The sequence below is a fragment of the Oncorhynchus mykiss genome, chromosome 27 (genome assembly GCF_013265735.2).
Source record: "Oncorhynchus mykiss isolate Arlee chromosome 27, USDA_OmykA_1.1, whole genome shotgun sequence".
Taxonomy (NCBI): domain Eukaryota; kingdom Metazoa; phylum Chordata; class Actinopteri; order Salmoniformes; family Salmonidae; genus Oncorhynchus; species Oncorhynchus mykiss.
This window is the reverse complement of record NC_048591.1, coordinates 23,177,798-23,198,301: the sequence shown is the minus strand read 5'-3', so window position 1 is coordinate 23,198,301 and position 20,504 is coordinate 23,177,798. Positions and strand designations below refer to the sequence as shown.

At 41.7% G+C, this 20,504-nt stretch overlaps 1 protein-coding gene across 4 annotated transcripts in view; it reads left to right on the top strand.

Annotated features, from left to right (window-relative positions):
- Positions 1-935: 935 nt before the first annotated feature.
- Positions 936-20,504, top strand: part of arhgap32a (Rho GTPase activating protein 32a) — a 33,501-nt gene continuing 13,932 nt past the window's right edge. Inside the window, exons 1-5 of one of the 4 annotated variants that reach the window (XM_021588045.2) lie at positions 936-1,323; positions 9,446-9,559; positions 10,635-10,734; positions 10,949-11,046; positions 11,361-11,445. In XM_021588045.2, the coding sequence (XP_021443720.2) occupies positions 9,468-9,559; positions 10,635-10,734; positions 10,949-11,046; positions 11,361-11,445 (375 nt within the window). In that variant the 5' untranslated portion in view covers positions 936-1,323; positions 9,446-9,467. Of the gene's footprint in view, positions 1,324-3,840; positions 3,900-9,445; positions 9,560-10,634; positions 10,735-10,948; positions 11,047-11,360; positions 11,446-20,504 lie in introns of those variants that run through there. The other 3 variants (XM_021588043.2, XM_021588040.2, XM_021588041.2) reach the window with 3 other exon arrangements.

The following is a 20,504-nucleotide window of genomic DNA, read 5'->3' as shown; positions in this document are numbered from 1 at the left end:
AGCAAGTTGAAGTGGGTCTCGGGTGTCAGGTAAGGTAGAGGTGATATGATCCTTGACTAGTCTCTAAAAGCACTTCATGATGACAGAAGTGATAGTCATTTAGTTTAGTTACCTTTGCTTTCTTGGGTATAGGAACATTGATGGACATATTGAAGCATGTGGGGACAGCAGACTGGGATAGGGAAAGATTGAATATGTCCTTAAACACTCCAGCCAGCTGCTCTGCGCATGCTCTGAGGACGTGGGCCGGCAGCCTTGCGAGAGTTAACATGGTTAACTGTCTTACTCATGTTGGCTATGGAGAAGGAGAGCCCACAGTCCTTGGTAGCGACCCGCGTCGGTGGCACTGTGTTATCCTCAAAGCGGGGGAAGAAGGTGTTTAGCTTGTCCGGAAGCAAGATGTCGGTGTCCGCGACGTGGCTGGTTTTCCCTTTGTAGTGATTGTCTGTAGACCATGCCACATACGTCTTGTGTCTGAGCCTTGGAATTGTGACTCCACTTTGTCTCTAACCTGACGTTTTGCCTGTTCGATTGCCTTACACTGTTTGTATTCGGTCATATTCCCAGTGACCTTGCCATAGTTAAATGGTTTGCGCTTTTAGTTTTGCCCTCATATTGTACAAATTGTTATTTGTAACATACAGTATCATACACATTGTTATCTGTAACATATCATACGAAATGGATGATAGACATCCACAAATTAATACATACCATACTTAACATATCATACCAATTGGAGTGTCCCGGATTTATCCTTACTATATTACGTCTACTCCTGAGTACAGGTTGCAACATGGGTGCTAGTGTGTGAACATAACCTATATACTGAAATCCACTGATTAAATAGTTGACAAGGCTGCTTTTTGTTTGCCAATAGCAAATATCTTTCTTCTAATAAATCACCCACAACATAGTACACGTACTTTTGTTTCTTTGTTAGGAGTGGAAGAGCGATTGAAACCTGATCTCTGATGTAGGCCTACTAGGACAGTTGAGGGCACTAGGATTAGAATAATTTAAGGAATCATTGAATTTGCCTGCGAGTACGCGCCCAGCCTGGTTTTGCGCGCTCACAGCGTCGGGTGCAGAGCATAGGGGTCTACGGTTTTAGTGCGATGGTCTCTTTTATAGGACATGTTCATCGACGAATCCCTGACTTTTTACACATTTTTACTCAAGCAGTGCGAACTGGGCTTCGTAGTGCGATGCTGAAAAATCAAAGTCATTGCTTTCGAAACCCTCAACAGTGGTGAATTGCGCGGCACACTGCGACTCGGAGAAGATAGAGGAGACGCGTGGTGGTTTGTCCTACGGTTACAGGTATGTTTAAAAGACCATCTCAAAGTGTTACTATCGTCGTCATAGGCTACTTGTGTTGTGCTGTGTATTGGTTTTAGGTGAGTGAGAAAGTTAAGGTGTGAATAAATGTTGTGGCTTTTGAAGGTTATGAGATACATGTTGTATGTAATAACATGTTAACTACATAGAGATCATATTAAAATACTAGAGGGGTTATAAACCCTCAAAGTTTCATAATGGGGCGAAAATGGCAGCCATCTTGGTTAGGGAGAAATAAAAAAAAAGTATAATTGTAATGAATGGCATAGGTGATGCATTTTCTGTTTTTACTTATGCAGGAAAATAAAAGTGAGCCATGTGATGTATCATCAGTTGTGTAATGTAATTATAGTCAACCTAAAATATTGTCATGTAATTATAAATACAGTTGTTCCATGTCATTTCAGCAAGCCATGACACCCACCATCTCAGACTGTAAATGTATTATGTGAAAAATTGTGGTGGAAATGCCTTTATGCGGAGATATTGATATAATAACCATCATATCGAAGTAAACTTGGAGTCACGTTAAATTGGTGTGGTCCTCACTCTACAACTCGGGAAACCATGCAGATAATTAGACTACGGATGAAATAAGTTATGAACTTCACAAGGTGGTGAAAGCTTTCATCTAGTTGTCAGAACCTGGTAATATCAGGATGTGGGATGAGACATAAACCTAACAGATTCGATGACTAATTTCTCTGAACAGGAGAAAAAAACATCACCAATTTCACTGGGAATACATTGCATAGGATGAAGAAACAATACTCCAAGCCGCAGCTCCATACTACTTGTCAGACACAGAGAACTGATACTATAACGTTGTTGGGGTATGATTGGTGGGGGGTCCGTGTGTGGCTTTTGACCATTCCTTTGGATTCCTCAGGTTTAACCCATTGTTAGAAAAAAGTTTGGTCCAAATCAGATGTTGGGTATTGTATTTACAGTTGAAGTCGGAAGTTAAAGTCAAGTGTCATTAAAACTTGTTTTTCAACCACTCCACAAATTTCTTGTTAACAAACTATAGTTTTGGCAAGTCGGTTAGGACATCTACTTTGTTTACAGACAGATTATTGAACTTAAAATTCACTGTATCACAATTCCAGTGGGTCAGAAGTTTACATACACTAAGTTGACTGCCTTTAAACAGCTTGGAAAATACCAGAAAATTATGTCATGGCTTTAGAAGCTTCTGATAATTGACATCATTTGAGTCACTTGGAGGTGTAGCTGTGGATGTCTTTCAAGGCCTCTTTGAAGGCCAGCATCCCGGAGTCGCCTCTTCACTGTTGACGTTGAGACTGGTGTTTTGCGGGTACTATTTAATGAAGCTGCCAGTTGAGGACTTGTGAGACGTTTGTTTCTCAAAACTAGACACTCTAATGTACTTGTCCTCTTGCTCAGTTGTGCACCGGGGCATCCCACTCTTCTTTCTATTCTGGTTAGGGCCAGTTTGTGCTGCTCTGTGAAGGGCGCATTGTACGAGATCTTCAGTTTCTTGGCAGATTCTCACATGGAATAGCCATCATTTCCCAGTACAAGAATAGACTGACAAGTTTCAGAAGAAAGTTGATTGTTTCTGGCCATTTTGAGCCTGTAATCAAACCCACAAATGCTGATGCTCCAGATACTCAACAAGTCTAATGAAAGCCAGTTCTATTGCTTCTTTAATCCACACAACAGTTTTTAGCTGTGCTATCATAATTGCAAAACGGTTGTATCTCTCATGAGTAAAACAATATTGAAGATAAGCCTATCCACAGGCAGGCTCATTCGAAAAGGGCAGAGGTATTGGGAGTTATATTAAAGGACCCCCCAGAGGAAGTTTCCACCGCTATTTAGATGTCATTTCCTGTCCTAGAGAGGAAATGCACTTTTAGGTTCCACCCCCAAAGAATGGAGAAGGCTACTTGTACATATTCGCTAATTGGGTATGGAAATCTCCACATGGAGTTGATAAACATCAACAAATAAGGGACTGACAGCTGTCAGTGTAGCTAGCTAGCATGCTAACCGTAGCTAGCTGGAAACCACTGGCCTGTCTTATTATATTTATTTTATTTAACCTTTATTTAACTAGGTAAGTCAGTTAAGAACAAATTCTTATGTACAAGAACGGCTTTTCAAAAGGCCTGCTGCGGGGACGGGGGCTGGGATAAAAAAATATAGGACAAAACACACATCACGACAACACACATAAAGAGGGACCTAAAGACAACAACATAGCATGGCAGCAACATGTGACAGCACAGCATGGTGGCAGCACAAAACATGGTACAAACATTATTGGGCACAGACAAAGGCATGAAGGTAGAGAGAACAATATGTTATGCTAAGCAGCCACAACTGTCAGTAAGAGTATCCATGATTGACTCTTTGAATGAAGAGATGGAGATAACTATCCAGTTTGAATGTTTTTTTTGCAGCTCGTTCCAGTCGCTAGCTGCAGCGAACTGAAAAGAGGAGCAACCCAGGGATGACCAGTTTACGGAGGGGTATAGAGTGCAGTGATGTGTCCTATAAGGAGCATTGGTGGCAAATCTGATGGCCGAATGGTAAAGTACATCTAGCCGCTTGAGAGCACCCTTACCTGCCGATGTATAAATTACGTCTCCGTAATCTAGCATGTGTAGAATGGTCATCTGAAGCAGGGTTAGTTTGGCAGCTGGGGTGAAAGAGGAGTGATTACGATAGAGGAAACCAAGTCTAGATTTAACCTTAGCCTGCAGCTTTGATATGTGCTGAGAGAAGGACAGTGTACCGTCTAGCCATACTCTCAAGTACTTGTATGAGGTGAATACCTCAAGCTCTAAACCCTCAGAGATAGTAATCACAACTGTGGGGAGAGGGGCATTCTTCTTACCAAACCACATGACCTTTGTTTTGGAGGTGTCCAGAACAGGGTTAAGGGCAAAGAAAGCTTGTTGGACACTAAGAAAGCTTTGTTGTAGAGAGTTTAACACAACATCCGGGGAGGGGCCAGCTGAGTATAACACTGTATCATCTTCATATAAATGGATGAGAGAGCTTCCTACTGCCTGAGCTATGTTGATGAAAAATTGGTGTACCTTGGTGACAGGCACTGACTGAGACAGCAGATATTCTGACTTTATACACTGCCTTCTTTGAGAGAGGTAGTTAACAAACCAGGCTGAAGACCCCTCAGAGACACCAATACTCCTTAGCCGGCCCACAAGAATGGAACGGTCTACCATATCAAAAGCTTTTGCCAAGTCCATAAAAATAGCAGCACACACAACATTGCTTAGAATCAAGGGCTGATTTTTTACAAGTTTTTCCAACACTTTTGATAAACAGGGCAAAATAGAAATTGTTAGGATCAGCTTGATCTCCCCCTTTAATTAAAGGATGCGATGGGAACCTCCCCAGAGAGGAGAGAATGGCTTGGCAATGATAGGGCCTGCAACCTTAAAGGATCTAAACCATCTGACCCAGATGTTTTTTTGGGGTCAAGTTTAAGAAGCTCCTTTAGGACCTCAGACTCAGTGACTGCCTGCAGGGAGAAACTTTGTAGCAAGGCAGGGGAAAAAGAGGGAGGAGCATCGGGGCTAGTCATATTAAAAGTGGTGGGAGATGAGGAAATGTTGGACGGGCAAGGAGGCATGGCTGAGTCAAATAGGAATCCTGACTTAATGAAGTGGTGATTTAAAAAGCTCAGCAATGTGCTCCTTGTTAGTAACAACCACACCATCAACATTAAGGAACATGGGCAGCTGTGAGGAGGAGGGTATATTCTCCAGGTCTTTAACTGTTTTCCATAACTTCTTGGGGCTAGACCCAGAGAGAGAACTGCTCTTTTAAGTAACTAACTTTGGCCTTCCAGATAGCCTGAGTGCACTTACCCGAACGAGAGCCAGTCAGACTGAGTATGCGTGTGCCAAGCCTTTCACCAAATGGAATTCTTGAGGTGGAGTAACTCTGCCAGCATCTTTAACTTCGTTATTTCCAAAGTTTTGGTATCTTCCATAAATTGTGGCCGCGAATCCGCCATCAAAATAGTTTGAGAGAATAAGATAAAGCTCCGGTAGTAGATGATGACTACTGATATGAGATTTTCTACATGTTAATGGACATTGTGTAACCTTCGGCTGCAGTACAGCAAAGCCAAGTCAGCCCGTGCTCATTGTTCTCACCGGGAAGTGAAATGAGGGTGTAGCAAACGAATCAAAAGCAGTGGAGCGTGTAGTGAAGCAAAACTTGGGGCGATGGGGGGGGGGCTACCATATTATGTCATTTTAGAATTTATAAAATGGTCATATATTTTTTAATACAGACTATCAAAATATGTTTTGAAAATTGACATCCAATGGATTATGATAATTTTCAGGTAGAAGAAAGTGGAGGTGCTGAAACACACGTTTGCACCCCGTATTTTAATTTGCTCCATGGCTCAGGCAGCCAAGAAGACACAAGGCTGTTTGGCTCATCTCAGTCACGAAGAGGTATAGAGCAGTTTCTGATTAATAAACATGGTGGGTGGTAAAATTCAAATAAAACCCAGCCATGAAACGAAACATAGGCTGAATAGAGTTTGTCATATCATAGGAACAGACACTGCATTTCTTATTTCTTATTGTCGAGAAGCAACCTGAAAGTAAGCATTTCATTGGACTGTGTATACCATGTGTATCCCGTACATATGACTAATAAAACTTAACTTGATAGGAAAAGACACCACATTCTCACGGATTTGCGTGAAGTGGGCAGTTCGGATTTGTCACTTCAAGCCCAAATACTGTATATCATACTTTGACTAAAACGATGTCTCATTGACGTAAATCGCTGTGCTGTATCATGGGTAAGCTCTGGCCATCGTCTTTCTGCTCGAAAAAGTGTATTTCTACAGGTGTGGGCGTTTAAACGTTACTACCAGCACCAAACCTATGTCAGCTAAGCTTAAACAATTCCTCTCACATACCTAACTGATTCAATTTGAACAACAGGCAAACAGGCTTACGGTCGGTCCTTTGTTGAATGACTTTTCTCAATGGTAAGAAACTGTGTGTAAAATAAATGAATTTCAGTTTATTTTCGTCTACTGCAGCTGCCTGTATTTCTGGACAGAGTATCGTCTATGACCTTTATACTATATTTCTAATCCTCATTGTGTGTGTCTGGAATGGGACAAAGAATGATTTATACAGCTATGAAATTCATCATGAGATGAAACATAATGAATCCCCACTGTAGTAGATGTAAATCAGATTATAGAATCGTATGATTCTCCTCCCCGAGAGGAATAGCATTAATCAGGTTTTTAAGCCCATAAACACAATCACCTCTGTACTGTATACGGTATTGTGTTCATAGTACATAGTTTCATTTCCTCTTCCGGCTACCTCATCAGTCGAGAAGAGGAGCAGCTCACAACCGGCAGGTTACCATAGCAACCCCGGGCCTCCACTGCGTCTAACTTTATGACCGCATTCCAGAGCTCCGAATGAGAGTGCAAAACTTTCCCCTCAACAGCCAGATGGAAACATACACTAGGGAGCGCCTCTATCAAAACCCATGGAGATGTTGTTGACGAATACAGTACTGTGAGCTCAGCTGTCTGGGTGGGGGCTGCTCAGTGACCCCAGAGACACTGAACAACATAACAGTATGAGGTGAAACAACAGTCATTTCTCTCTTCCCAGCGGCTCCCTTAGATATATTACACCACATCTCTTAAAGCCTTTGGCCTACTTGCATACAGCACAGCACTGTAGCAAATGCATTATGTTAACATGTGAGTGTGCCTAATATGAAGCTTCAGAGGATCGTGTCATGAAATTCTTCTCTTAGAGATAATGTGTGGGCATCAATTCCTCACTCCAGCCCATGAATTGTAATACAGGTTTCATAAACGGCATGCAGAATTGCGTAGGCTGCCCTAGATTTCCTGGAGTACCATGTAGGCCAGAGTCGTCAAAGCCAGATCAGAGCTGTTTCTGTCTCTAGGCAGCAGACATGGAGAGCTTCCTTCAAGTGGTGAACAGGATGTCTTGTAGCAACCGTCACTGTACATTGCAGGATGATGGTTTTACTATGACCAGTCTGGTATGACTGACAGATAAGCAGGGGAAAGATAATATCCCAAATTACAGACTATTCCCCATATAGCGCACTACTTTTTGATCAGGACTCATAGGGCTCTGGTCAAAAGAAATGCACTATGTAGGGCATAGTGTGCCATTTGAGACATTACCAATGCCTCACATTTGGTATGGGTTAAGTTAACGTGGCAAAAAAAATCTGGCCTCATTAAATTGAATTGCAATGCCATGTTATCGATATCCTAAATGAATGGATGTACCTTGTCATGTTGCCATAAGGCGGTGCAGAGTGTCTGCTACACAGCAATGTCCTGCACAGGATGTCCTTATCTGAGAAGAAACGTTCTCCATTCTGAACAATCAAAGTTGGGCATGTTGCATTTTATAATGGAATAAATGCAATGCAATGAAAATATTACAGTGCTTTTGAAAACATTACTGGACAAACATTCGGATGGTTGACAGATTGCCAGACTATACTGAATGGCAAAAACATTCTGTACATACAAACTAGTGTGTTACTTTGTTCATCTTCAAAGTAATGTAGCCTATCCCTGGAGAAACTCAGGACACATTTGGGACTTCAGATAAATCGTTGCTTGTTTTTTGTGTCGTCATGCTATCCTCTCAAATATTTGTTGTATTAATGTTTGATAGGATTTCCTATAGATAGGCTTCATCTGCCATTGGAGAGAGGTGAGCGTACAGTAGAATATAGTAGATCTGTGCGTGTGGAGTGGGTCTGGTTTGGCCAGTGTCTCTGGCTGGTCACATTGTGCTGAGTCAGAGGGTGTGTGGAACTCTGTCAGCAGTGAGCACCACTCTGTGGCTACGGGCCAATGGGCTGCCTCCCTCTGCCTGCTCTCTTGGGGAAATTGCTACCCTGTACTGTAATGGCTGGCCTGATGTATCTATCTACTACTCCTTACAAACATCTCTATGGTCATCATTACAGCTTCTGATTGGACAAGAGGAAAACTCCTGCTTTACTACCTCGGTATTGATTGGCTGGGGAGTTTTAGTGCTGAGGTGTACAACTGATGTACTTTGTGTGCACAATGCACATACTGTAGCACTCCAGGACCAGGGTTGGTTGGTTACCACTGCACTGTGTTTGCCCAATATCTAAGATGGGAGCTCAGATCCCAGCACTGCCTTTTCCTGAGGCCTAGTTATGGAAAGATTAGAAGGCTGTGTTATGTTTGTTTCGCTCTGTCAGAGCATTCCTTTTATTTGTTGACAGGCTATAAAGAGCTGTATTAAGGATGATGGCTCAGAGTCCTTGACACCAGACCTATGTCCTCATGGGTGCTGTCACAACACTCCCATGCTGTTGGGGTTGGTTTCTGCCTCTCAGGATGGTGCCAAACATAGTCATAGACACATGTTGGCGGAAGGAGAGTCCCAAAGCTCCCATGTAGTGCTCCTCCTAGACCTGTTTTAATTGTTTTGAAAATGGGTGTTCTCTAACTGTAATGTTTAAGAGGTCAGTATGTACTTTTTGTTATCCCTTCTGGGGTCTCTTCCCAACAACACTCACCATGAAGGGTTCGTTTCTGCCTCTCAGGACCACTCCAAACCCAGCCACACATTCAAGTCCCAGTACTTCACCTGCAGTATGGATGGATTTCAGATTGTTTTAAAAATAAATGTTTAAAAATGACCTGTTTTAAAAATAAATGTTAAAAAATGACCTGTTTTAAAAATAAATGTTTAAAAATGACCTGTTTTAAAAATAAATGTTTAAAAATGACCTGTTTTAAAAATAAATGTTTAAAAATGACCTGTTTTAAAAATAAATGTTTAAAAATGACCTGTTTTGAATTAAACAAGTTGACGTGTAGGAAGTGTGTATTTACTTGTTCACTGAATGCCTGTCTTACCATAGACACATTAACCATTAATCTTTTAAAAGGCGTGAAATTATTCTGAACAACGCAAGCTGCAGCTAAGAGTGGGTTAATGTCTGGCAGCTTCCCAGCTAAGGTTGACTCTCCTCTCCCCCTCTCTCCTCCATCTCTCTCTCTCCTCCATCTCGTCAGTCGACTGCTTCAGTAAGGCAGTATGATGGAGGCTAGCTGTGGGGTTGCCGCGGTGATCGGGAATGCTGGCTCAGGACATCAGGGAGAACCAGGAAGTGGTGACGTCCTTGAGGGGTGAGTTACTCTCTCACACTCACGCTGCACTGTACCGTACTGCTGCTATGTCAGCTGACCAGGACTCTGCAGATATCACACCCAGAAATGTAAAGGAGACGTATACAGGATCAGTTGAGGATGTGTGTGTGCTTGAGTGATTGTACAGGCATGTGTGTGTATTATGTGTACGTGAGAGATTGACGGGGAGGAAAAGTGATGGACAGAGAGGAATTCTAAAAGACATTAGTGATGGCTACATTATATCGATGACAGACAAATGATCTCTTCTCTATCTACAGTAAGTATGCTGGAAAACAACCAGGCCGTGATAGGATGCCTCTCATTTAATCACAGCTCTCCAGCAGATGAGATGAGCTCATTCTATCAGTGCCAGTGTTCTTGTCCTTTTTAGCAGATCTCAGGAGCAGTGGTCTATGAGACTGTATCACTGCATCACTCAGTCTGTGTCTGAGCCCTGGAAGGAAGGACAAATCTAAGGCATCCACTCTTCTTCATTGTCCCTGAGAAAAGTTGGTCTGAAAGGACTTTTCTCCCTCTGCCTAGCACACTGACTCAGATTTCAGCTGCAGGTTTTGTGAGGCGCTCCCTTGTGGGCGGATTGCATTTGTGACTTACTCAAAGGAAAGGCTTTGCTTACCCGAACATACACAAAAGCCATTATAGCTTTGTTTTGGTCCTACCAAGTGTGAGATGCTTCTTTTGTCAGGCTAAGTATGTTCTTTCTCCATGATGTGTTTACTGTATGTAGGCTAGGCTATACTCCTCTCTGGAGCTTTCTGTACCGGTCAGGAGCCATTTGAGACCGTGTGCAGTTATGTGCTATCACCAGAGTAACAAGGATGTAAATACCACAGGGTACATTATGTTTTCTGGGCCACTGGTGCAGTGTCATGATTTGAGCACCAGAAACATGATGTAAATATATTGGTCTCTCACTGGCTCCCTCTGGTGGCTGCTATGGAATGTTTCTATTTTAATTTCAAGTATTTCAAATGTAATGTATTTATGGATTCAGATTCTTCATCTTTCTCTACCTGTTTATCTCTGTCCTTCCCTCCCTCTCCCTGTGTAGGGCCATGTGTATTACACCAGATAAAGAAGAGACCCAGCCTGATCCACACAAGAGCACTACTCCAACAGAGAAATCTCCAATAGAGAGCACAACTGACATGGTACACTGTCTATAATCACTAGTTGAGGTCTGATACAAGCACTCTAATCTTGGAATAGCAGTCTTTGAACTCTACTACTATGTAGTCTTATATATATATACTGCTAGTATGGGTTTCTTTTAAGTATTATTGAACAAGCAAATGTAAAGTACTGACTGTCTTGTAATTGTTTTACATGTCAGGAATGTTGAGTATTGTATGTGTTGATTGGCAGGTACAGAGTGATGAGGTCACAGAGCTTCCTGTTGAGCCTGAGCCCACCCTGCGTTCCTGCGTCAGCACAGCCAGCATGAAGGTCAAAAACATGAAGAAGTAGGTGCTCCCGTCCCCACGGAAACAGTCTATTATGGGCTGTAAAATGGGCCTCTAAACCAGGGCAGTAAAATAAAGTGCAGTAAAAGGATGGGCTGGGGCCTGGCAGAGACTGACTGGTCAACTTGCTGTCTTTGCTGGTTCACTCTCACACTACCATCTCCCCCTTCTCTCTTTCCCTGCCCTCTTCCTCTGCTCTCCTTCTCTCTTTCTCTCTGCTCTCTCTCTCATGCTCACTCCTCTCCCTCTTAGCTCTTTCTTCCTCAGTGTAACAGCCAGTAGAATACTGATGAGGTGATGCTGTTGTATTTCAGGCTGACGTTCCCCAGAGGTCATTTTCCCAGGCTGGCTGAATGTGCCCACTTCCACTATGAGACCGTTGACTTTGGCACTGTGCAGGTGAGGCCCGGCCCGGAACTGAACACACATACATTCTATGGAGAACAGAAGTTATTTGTTGCTGGCATTTTGGTAATTGTGTCTTTGACTCAATTTCATGTGTAGCTCAGTAGACATCATGGTGAATTGTTCCACAAAATACCTCATTCCCTTAATGGAAGAGAGCAGTCTGTCCTAATTATTTTAGATCATCCTGTCCTCGCCCGACCCACATTCCACTCTCCAATTTCCCATATTTGGAAAAAATACAGATGGAATAAAAATAATCTCATTCATTATGTACTTAAAGTGATACTTCGAGATACCCATAGACTTCCAGTCATTGCGTTAACGTTAGTTAGCATTGGCTCACAAAATGAAATCTAACTTCCTACATAATGGACATGGCGACATAAAAATGGTATCCATTAGTTCATCTATCTCTGGGGAATTAGATAAAGGGCCTCATTGCCAAAATCCCCAAGTATCCCTTTAATTTGAATATAAAATTGGATACGTGATAAGGCAATAGCAACATGAAATCCAATATATCAGTATATTTAAAATGTTGTTCATGAATATTTAATCCGGTGTGTGCATTAATCCACTAAATAGCATTCATTCCTGTCCGATCAGCTCAGGTTAAACCTGCAATCCTCAGCACTTGTTGGATGAAGCTGATGGTATCAGCAAGAGAAATAGTCTGATTTTTCTGGGTACACAGCATTACTGTAGGAGCATCCACAGGCGTCAGTACCATTGTAATTGAGAGAGTGAACTGTAGCAGCTTTCAGATTCCAGGAGGTGGCAGGAGAGAGCAGTTATGTGCATTGAGTTATGTTTAATACTGTAGAATGTAACAGAACATTTAACTGTATAAGATTGTTTTGTTTGCTTACCTTGCACCTGTGATATCAACCCATAGCCTCATCAGGTGGTCATTTAGGATGGCCCTATTGGTAATTTTTGATGACACTTTAACTATAGATTCATTGCCATTAGTCAGCACAGATTCCTGAGGGTTGAGAGTGAGAATTTGTTTTGCCTGTGGTGATAATTTGAATCAGTCAGGCGGAAGCGGCTGCTCACTCATTTGTGAAAGTGGCTGTTCCTTGCCTGGATAATTCCTGTGTAATTCTGTGGGCTTGACAGCAGAGAGCAGTAGTCATCTACTCTTTTGCACACTGATGCTTTTACCAGTTTCTAAACCCAGAGGCCCAACATCGTGAGACTTCCGGGAACGCTTGTGAAGCAGACAAACCAGACCGGGGTGAGAAGTGAAAAATTCTTTGGAGAAGCATTTTTTGCATATCGTCATACTACGCCATCTTTGCTTTTACCGTTGAGAGCGCCTCACTGAAGCGCCATGTTCGTAGGGTGGTATAACATGACCTATTACATGTATGTGTGTGAGCTGATGCAAGCTCAAACACCGTGCATTGTAACTATAGAATAGCTGACCTACTGTAGCTGTGGCAACTGTGATACATTAGATGTGTGGCTGGAGCGTAGCTACTGAACAGAAGTGTCTGTCTGTGACCTTGAGATCTTCCTACAGGGGAAGATGAGCTGAGCTAGGAGAGAAATATCACTCTAGGGAGAGACCAGCCATGCCTCACTCTGACACTTAGACTTCACACGCTTAACTGTTTTCTTAAAGGCCCAGTGCAGTTCAAAGCTCTGTTTTCTGGTGTTTTATATATATTTCCAGACTACGAGTGTCACGTTCTGACCATAGTTATTTTGTGTTTTCCTTGTTTTAGTGTTGGTCAGGATGTGAGCTGGGTGGGAATTCTATGTTGTGTGTCTGGTTTGTCTATTTCTATATTTGGCCTGATATGGTTCTCAATCAGAGGCAGGTGTTAGTCCTTGTCTCTGATTGGGAACCATATTTAGGTAGCCTGTTTTGTGGGTGGTTGTTTCCTGCACCAGATAGGGCTGTTTCGGTTTTCACGTTTATTGTTTTGTATCCTGTTCATGTTTGAACTATAACCACGCTGCGTTTTGGTCCGCCTCTCCTTCCCAGGAAGAACAATGAGGTTGGAATAATACTGTAAAAAAATAAATAAACTATGATAATGCCCTTTTTAGTGTAAGAGCTGTTTGAAAAGACTGACATTTCAGTCTGTTTTGGTGGGATGGAGTTTTGGCCTTTCCAGGGTGACATCACCATGTGGTTAATTAGTTCATTGGTTTGGAACTCTTTCCTATTGGGCTATTTGCCAATAACAGAGTTTTCAGTGTTCCCATCTTCACTCAGACCACTTCCAGACAGTCCTAGCTAAATTCTTGCTTGAGAATTTGCTCTTTGCTAAGAAGAAATGTGTTTCTTTTTGATGATTTTAATTAAGGTACTTAATTGCAGTTGAGTCACTAAACCTCGAGTCCAAGTCGAGTCACCAGTCCCCTGTCCTTGAGTCCGAGTCTAGTCACCAGTCCCTATGGCTGAGTCCCAGTGCTCGAGTCCTGGTCCAAGTGCTCAAGTCTAAGTCACTGGGTCTGAGTTGAACAAAAAATACTACATTAATATTGGTTTATGTGCACATAGAAAAATAAATTTTGAAAGCCAAATTGAGTTTAGACATTTGGTATTTTAGTTACTGTTTTTCTGCTCGCTTGTATTGGTGGCTTGACGCCCGTCTGTTGCTCTATTGATTTGGCTCGTATTTAGTAGAAAACAACAACTAGTGGCAGGCTGGTGGAAAGATTTTCATGGGAGCGTTGAAGTAGAGCAAAGATTTTCCTCCTGTTGCACAATGGTCATAATTGCCTGCAATATACTATAGCCTATGAAACAAATAGTCCTTCATACAGTCTCACACACATTTTATATAACGTTCAATAGTTATGTCAAATCAGTAATGTTTTAAAGGGATGAATGGTCTCTTGACGGAATTGGCTATTGCTCCTGTCAGATTGACCAGATTATTATTTGCTACTTTTTTTGTAATCGGCCACTAATATTTATGTTGTGTTATTCCAAAGTGAAAACGAAAGGGAGACTGGTGACAGTGGGAGGGTAGAGCGAGATGACAAATTCAAATACAAACTACTTTTCAATACTCAAGGGGAGAGTGGAAAGACAATAGCTGTACGTTTTTTTAACTTTTAAACTCAATAGAATTGTTTTTAATTTCGTAAAGCAGTTTGTTTCTTAACCATGCAAAGCTAAATAGTAGGCTGGCGACTGGTCTGATTTTAGTTTTTATTAGGATCTCTTTTAGTCCCCATTTGGACTAATCTTCCAAGAGTCCTTTCACATATAACACACTATTACAAACATACATAATATACTAGCATAATGACCCAATAAATACTCAAATCTAAAAACATATTGATTCTTCATCTACTATAGTCCCACAACATTTCTATATACTATATTTAAAATTGTTTTTAAATAATGTTTAAACTTATATTGAAAGGTTTCTAGTTTGCTCAGTTAATTTATTCCATTTCTTTATTGCTCTAAATCGAAATGTTCTTTTGCCATTTTTTTTCTGTCTGGATAATGCATAGATGGACAATCTATTCCTAGTATTTACAGAATGTCTGTCTCTTACCAACTGAATACCATTGTGAATAGAACTTGGCCGTTTTAAATGATGCATATTATAAAATAAGCATGTTTTTTTCAATTATCTTGTCGATTGATGACCAACCAAGAACACTGCGCATGACTGCAACAGAAGAACCATATCTCCGCCTTAAAACAATCCTTGCTGCTTTATTCTGTGCATTCTGCAGCCTCCTAACTTCACTAGATGATGCATTTCCCCAGACCACCGAACAATAGTTCACTTGACTCTCAACCAATGCCTGTGTTATTTGCTGAAGGATTTTCCCTGGTAAATATTTAGCTATCCTTCTGATTATGCATGCTGTTTTAATATTTTTTTTTACATAGATTAGTTACAGTGCCTTGCGAAAGTATTCGGCCCCCTTGAACTTTGCGACCTTTTGCCACATTTCAGGCTTCAAACATAAAGATATAAAACTGTATTTTTTTGTGAAGAATCAACAACAAGTGGGACACAATCATGAAGTGGAACGACATTTATTGGATATTTCAAACTTTTTGAACAAATCAAAAACTGAAAAATTGGGCGTGCAAAATTATTCAGCCCCCTTAAGTTAATACTTTGTAGTGCCACCTTTTGCTGCGTTTACAGCTGTAAGTCGCTTGGGGTATGTCTCTATCAGTTTTGCACATCGAGAGACTGACATTTTTTCCCATTCCTCCTTGCAAAACAGCTCGAGCTCAGTGAGGTTGGATGGAGAGCATTTGTGAACAGCAGTTTTCAGTTCTTTCCACAGATTCTCGATTGGATTCAGGTCTGGACTTTGACTTGGCAATTCTAACACCTGGATATGTTTATTTTTGAACCATTACATTGTAGATTTTGCTTTATGTTTTGGATCATTGTCTTGTTGGAAGACAAATCTCCGTCCCAGTCTCAGGTCTTTTGCAGACTCCATCAGGTTTTCTTCCAGAATGGTCCTGTATTTGGCACCATCAATCTTCCCATCAATTTTAACCATCTTCCCTGTCCCTGCTGAAGAAAAGCAGTCCCAAACCATGATGCTGCCACCACCATGTTTGACAGTGGTGATGGTGTGTTCAGGGTGATGAGCTGTGTTGCTTTTACGCCAAACATAACATTTTGCATTGTTGCCAAAAAGTTCAATTTTGGTTTCATCTGACCAGAGCACCTTCTTCCACATGTTTGGTGTGTCTCCCAGGTGGCTTGTGGCAAACTTTAAACGACACTTTTTATGGATATGTTTAAGAAATGGCTTTCTTCTTGCCACTCTTCCATAAAGGCCAGATTTGTGCAATATACAACTGATTGTTGTCCTATGGACAGAGTCTCCCACCTCAGCTGTAGATCTCTGCAGTTCATCCAGAGTGATCATGGGCCTCTTGGCTGCATCTCTGATCAGTCTTCTCCTTGTATGAGCTGAAAGTTTAGAGGGACAACCAGGTCTTGGTAGATTTGCAGTGGTCTGATACTCCTTCCATTTCAATATTATCGCTTGCACAGTGCTCCTTGGGATGTTTAAAGCTTGGGAAATCTTTTTGTATCCAAATCCGGCTTTAAACTTCTTCACAACAGTATCTCGGACCTGCCTGGTGTTTCCTTGTTCTTCATGATGCTCTCTGCGCTTTTAACGGACCTCTGAGACTATCACAGTGCAGGTGCATTTATACGGAGACTTGATTACACACAGGTGGATTGTATTTATCATCATTAGTCATTTAGGTCAACATTGGATCATTCAGAGATCCTCACTGAACTTCTGGAGAGAGTTTGCTGCACTGAAATTAAAGGGGCTGAATAATTTTGCACGCCCAATTTTTCAGTTTTTGATTTGTTAAAAAAGTTTGAAATATCCAATAAATGTCGTTCCACTTCATGATTGTGTCCCACTTGTTGTTGATTCTTCACAAAAAAAATACAGTTTTATATCTTTATGTTTGAAGCCTGAAATGTGGCAAAAGGTCGCAAAGTTCAAGGGGGCCGAATACTTTCGCAAGGCACTGTATTTGAGACGACCATGATAAGCAGTTGTCTAGCTGCACTCCCAGTAGTTTGGTTTCCGCCACTTCTTCAATTTGTACTCCTCCCATACTTAATTGTATCCCATGCTGTTTTGGCCTTTTCCTAGTTGATCAGACCAACATAACTTTGGTTTTCTTGGTGTTTAAAGCAAGTTTGTTTTGGCAAACCCCTTTCCTGATAATCTCCAAATCTCCTTGTAAAGCTTGCTGTACCTGTTGAACCGATTGTCTTGCTGCATAAATTGTAGTATCATCTGCAAATACAGTAGCTTGAGTTTCAACCAAGGCATAAGGAAGGTCGTTGGTGTATATTAAGTAGAGACTGGTGAATACGGGGAAGCAAGAGTCGCTTGCGCGATGTGAATGATTGGAGGCGAAGCCAGAGTGGAGCCTGCCTTCTTGTCTGCCCACACTCATCGCTTGCTCCCCCGCATCTCACCAGCTGATGTAGGCTGCGTGCGCCAGTGTGGTGCGCCATTCCCATGGCTAGCTAGAGGACAGAACCCTCACTGCTCTGCGCACCCAGTGCTGCAAATATTCTGCTTATTTTAGTAGCCAATCAAGTCAAGGTGCAAATACATGTCACAGGAAGGTGAGTCCAAGTCAATGGTCGAGTAGAAGTCGAGTCACAAGTCATGAAAATTGGGAGTCAAGTTCCAGTCCTGGACTCGAGTACTACACTGCTTAATTGTTACTCAAAAATGATTTGATATTGAGATAAAAACAGCAGCATTGGACCTTTAACTGCTGTTATAGTGTTATAAGTTACATGCTGACTTCACCCTAAGAGGGTGGTCTGACAGATTAGAGGGAGTGTCAAAACATTGTCCCTGTGGTGGGTCTCATGACTCATGTCCTCATCCTAGAAATCACACACAGGACCAGAAGGGATATGACAGATCAGGTCTCAGGCAGAATGACAACATGTGGACAGCAGCCTCTGAAACAAATACAGAGGACTAGGTCGATTCTGCCCGAGATTACTTCCATCTCTACAGAAGCATCATTTGAAATGGAAATGCCTGGGTGGTCTGTTTCCTCCTGCACCTCTCTCTGTGTCAGGCTTACGTATGGTTATGCACTAACTGCTTTGGTTTAGCCTATATACACTGTAGAGCTCCTTTGTCACGAGAGGATGAGGAAAGTTAGAGGGAGGGAAGGAAGGAGAGTGGGAGGGAGATTGAGATGAGGGAATGGGAGGGACCAAGGGAGAGAGAAACATCGGGATGCTTCCCCTATTTCTATTCTCTGCTATTAAGGTGTAATTAAACAGTGAAAGCATGTTGTGGATCCACCTCATGGCGAAGGACAGACTGAAGGGGAGCATTTTGATTTAACCTAAGGGACAGATGAAAGCAACCAGCATCTGTTTAACGCTGCTCAATCCAGAGGCAACTCCACTCTTTTCCTCTGTCCTAAATCCACCAGCCAGTGGTAGGAAGCTACGGGTTCAGCTTAGTGACTTCTATCTGGAGACACAGGACTGCAGTTGAACGCTGTCTGGGAGACATCCAGCTGTGTTGTAACCTGACTTAAAAGCTGAGGACTAGTTAAAAGTCTGCACTGGCAGGTACCAGTATGCGATTGTGTATTCATTTCTGTTTCTGGGTCCAGATGTGTGTATTAATAGTTAATGACTGCAGGCATGTTTCTATTTAGGGATTTGTGCTGCGCCGTGTGAGGTTGTCAGTTTTAGTTGCTTGGCTAAAATGCGTTGGTAAAAAGAGTTGGGGGATAGAAAGAGCGTAAAGAAAACATAAGACATGCACTAAATTTACTCAGTTTAGTTTGCAGTGTTAAATGACTCCGCTGCATGTGACTGTGTTTCTCTGTCCAGACATCCTCTTGACATATTGTTAATCATCATTGATTCATGTTTGTTGTCTTATCATGCTAACCGTCCATATTTCCATCTACATGACCGTAGTTAATGTTGTTTAATTCACTCATTGACTAATGATTATTCTTCCAGCCTGTATTAATAGTTGACATCCTCCAAACAATAGACTATTTTCTTTTCTATTTCAAGTGTTTGCTTTGTGATAAGGTATTTTGCATGAAGGAGCTGTGGTTTACCATGTTATTGAGCAGTGATGGGTAACTAGGTCATATTGTGTTGGGTAACTCGAGTATCTACATTAGCTGTTCACTCTTCTAAATAACCAAAACCTCCCCTGCCTCGCAGGCCTTTGAAGTTATGCCTGTATTTGATATCATTGTATTCCCCTTACTATTCCTGAGGCTTTGATCTCCTCTTGGTATAGGAGTTTATGGAGTTATATGGGACGGAGGGAGGGGGGTGGGGTTCTTGGTACATTTCCATAGCCTCTCAAACGCTGAAGGGGTTCTCAATTGCTTAAATATTATTAATATACTGCATTATTTTTTGGGTTGAAAAACATGTCAAGGGCTCAGTGTCACGGTGTTAAATGCACATTCGTACTTTCTTAACCTCTCACAACAGCCAGTGCAATTGCAGGGTGCCAAATTCAAAACAGAAATCCCATCATTAAAATTCCTCAAACATACAAGCATTATACACCATTTTAAAGATAAACATCTTGTAAATCCAATCACAGTGCCCAATTTAAAAAAGGCTTTACAGAGAAAGCACCTAGTCACAGAAAAGCATACAGCCATTTTCCAGCCAAGGAGAGGGCTCACAAAAGTCAGAAATAGCGATTAAATTAATCACTAACCTTTGATCTTCAACAGGTGGCACTCACATGACTTTGTTACACAATAAATGTGTGTTTTGTTCGATAAAGTTAATCTTTATGTCCAAAAATTGCAGTTGAAATTGGCGCGTTATGTACAGTAATCGTTGTCTCAAACAAACATCCGGTGAAAATGCAGAGAGCCACATCAAATTACAGAAATACTCATCATAAACATTGATGAAAGATACAAGTGTTTAACATACATTTAAAGATAAACTTCTCCTTAATGCAACCGCTGTGTCAGATTTTTAAAAGGATTTACGGCGAAAGCACACGACGCGATTATGTTAGGTCAGCACCTAGCCACAAAAACCATACAGCCATTTTCCAACCAAGGAGAGGTGTCACAAAAGTCAGAAATAGCGTTAAAATGAATCACTTACCTTTGTTGATCTTCATCTGGTGGCACTCCCAGGTCTCCATGTTAGACAAATGTTTGTTTTGTTCGATAATGTCCCTCTTTAGTGCGTTTAGTTCAGGAATCCAAAGGCACAATGCGCGCTCTCAACTGTCACGAACCGGCTCAAAGCCCGTAACAAATGGAGACAACGTGGAGATAAGGAGTAACAAAATATATATTTAACTAAAGCAACTAAGGAAAATATACAATGGTGTGTGTAATCAGTAATCAGTAGTGTAAGTGAGTGTTTGCATGCATGAATGTGATAATGCAGGGTGTTGAAAGGTGCCAAAGCAAACAAACAAACGCCACCAAGAACCACAACACAATCTACAAAGGTGTCTGCATGGAGAGAGTCTCTTCCATGAATGTGGAAGAGGTCTATTTATCCTGGGAGACA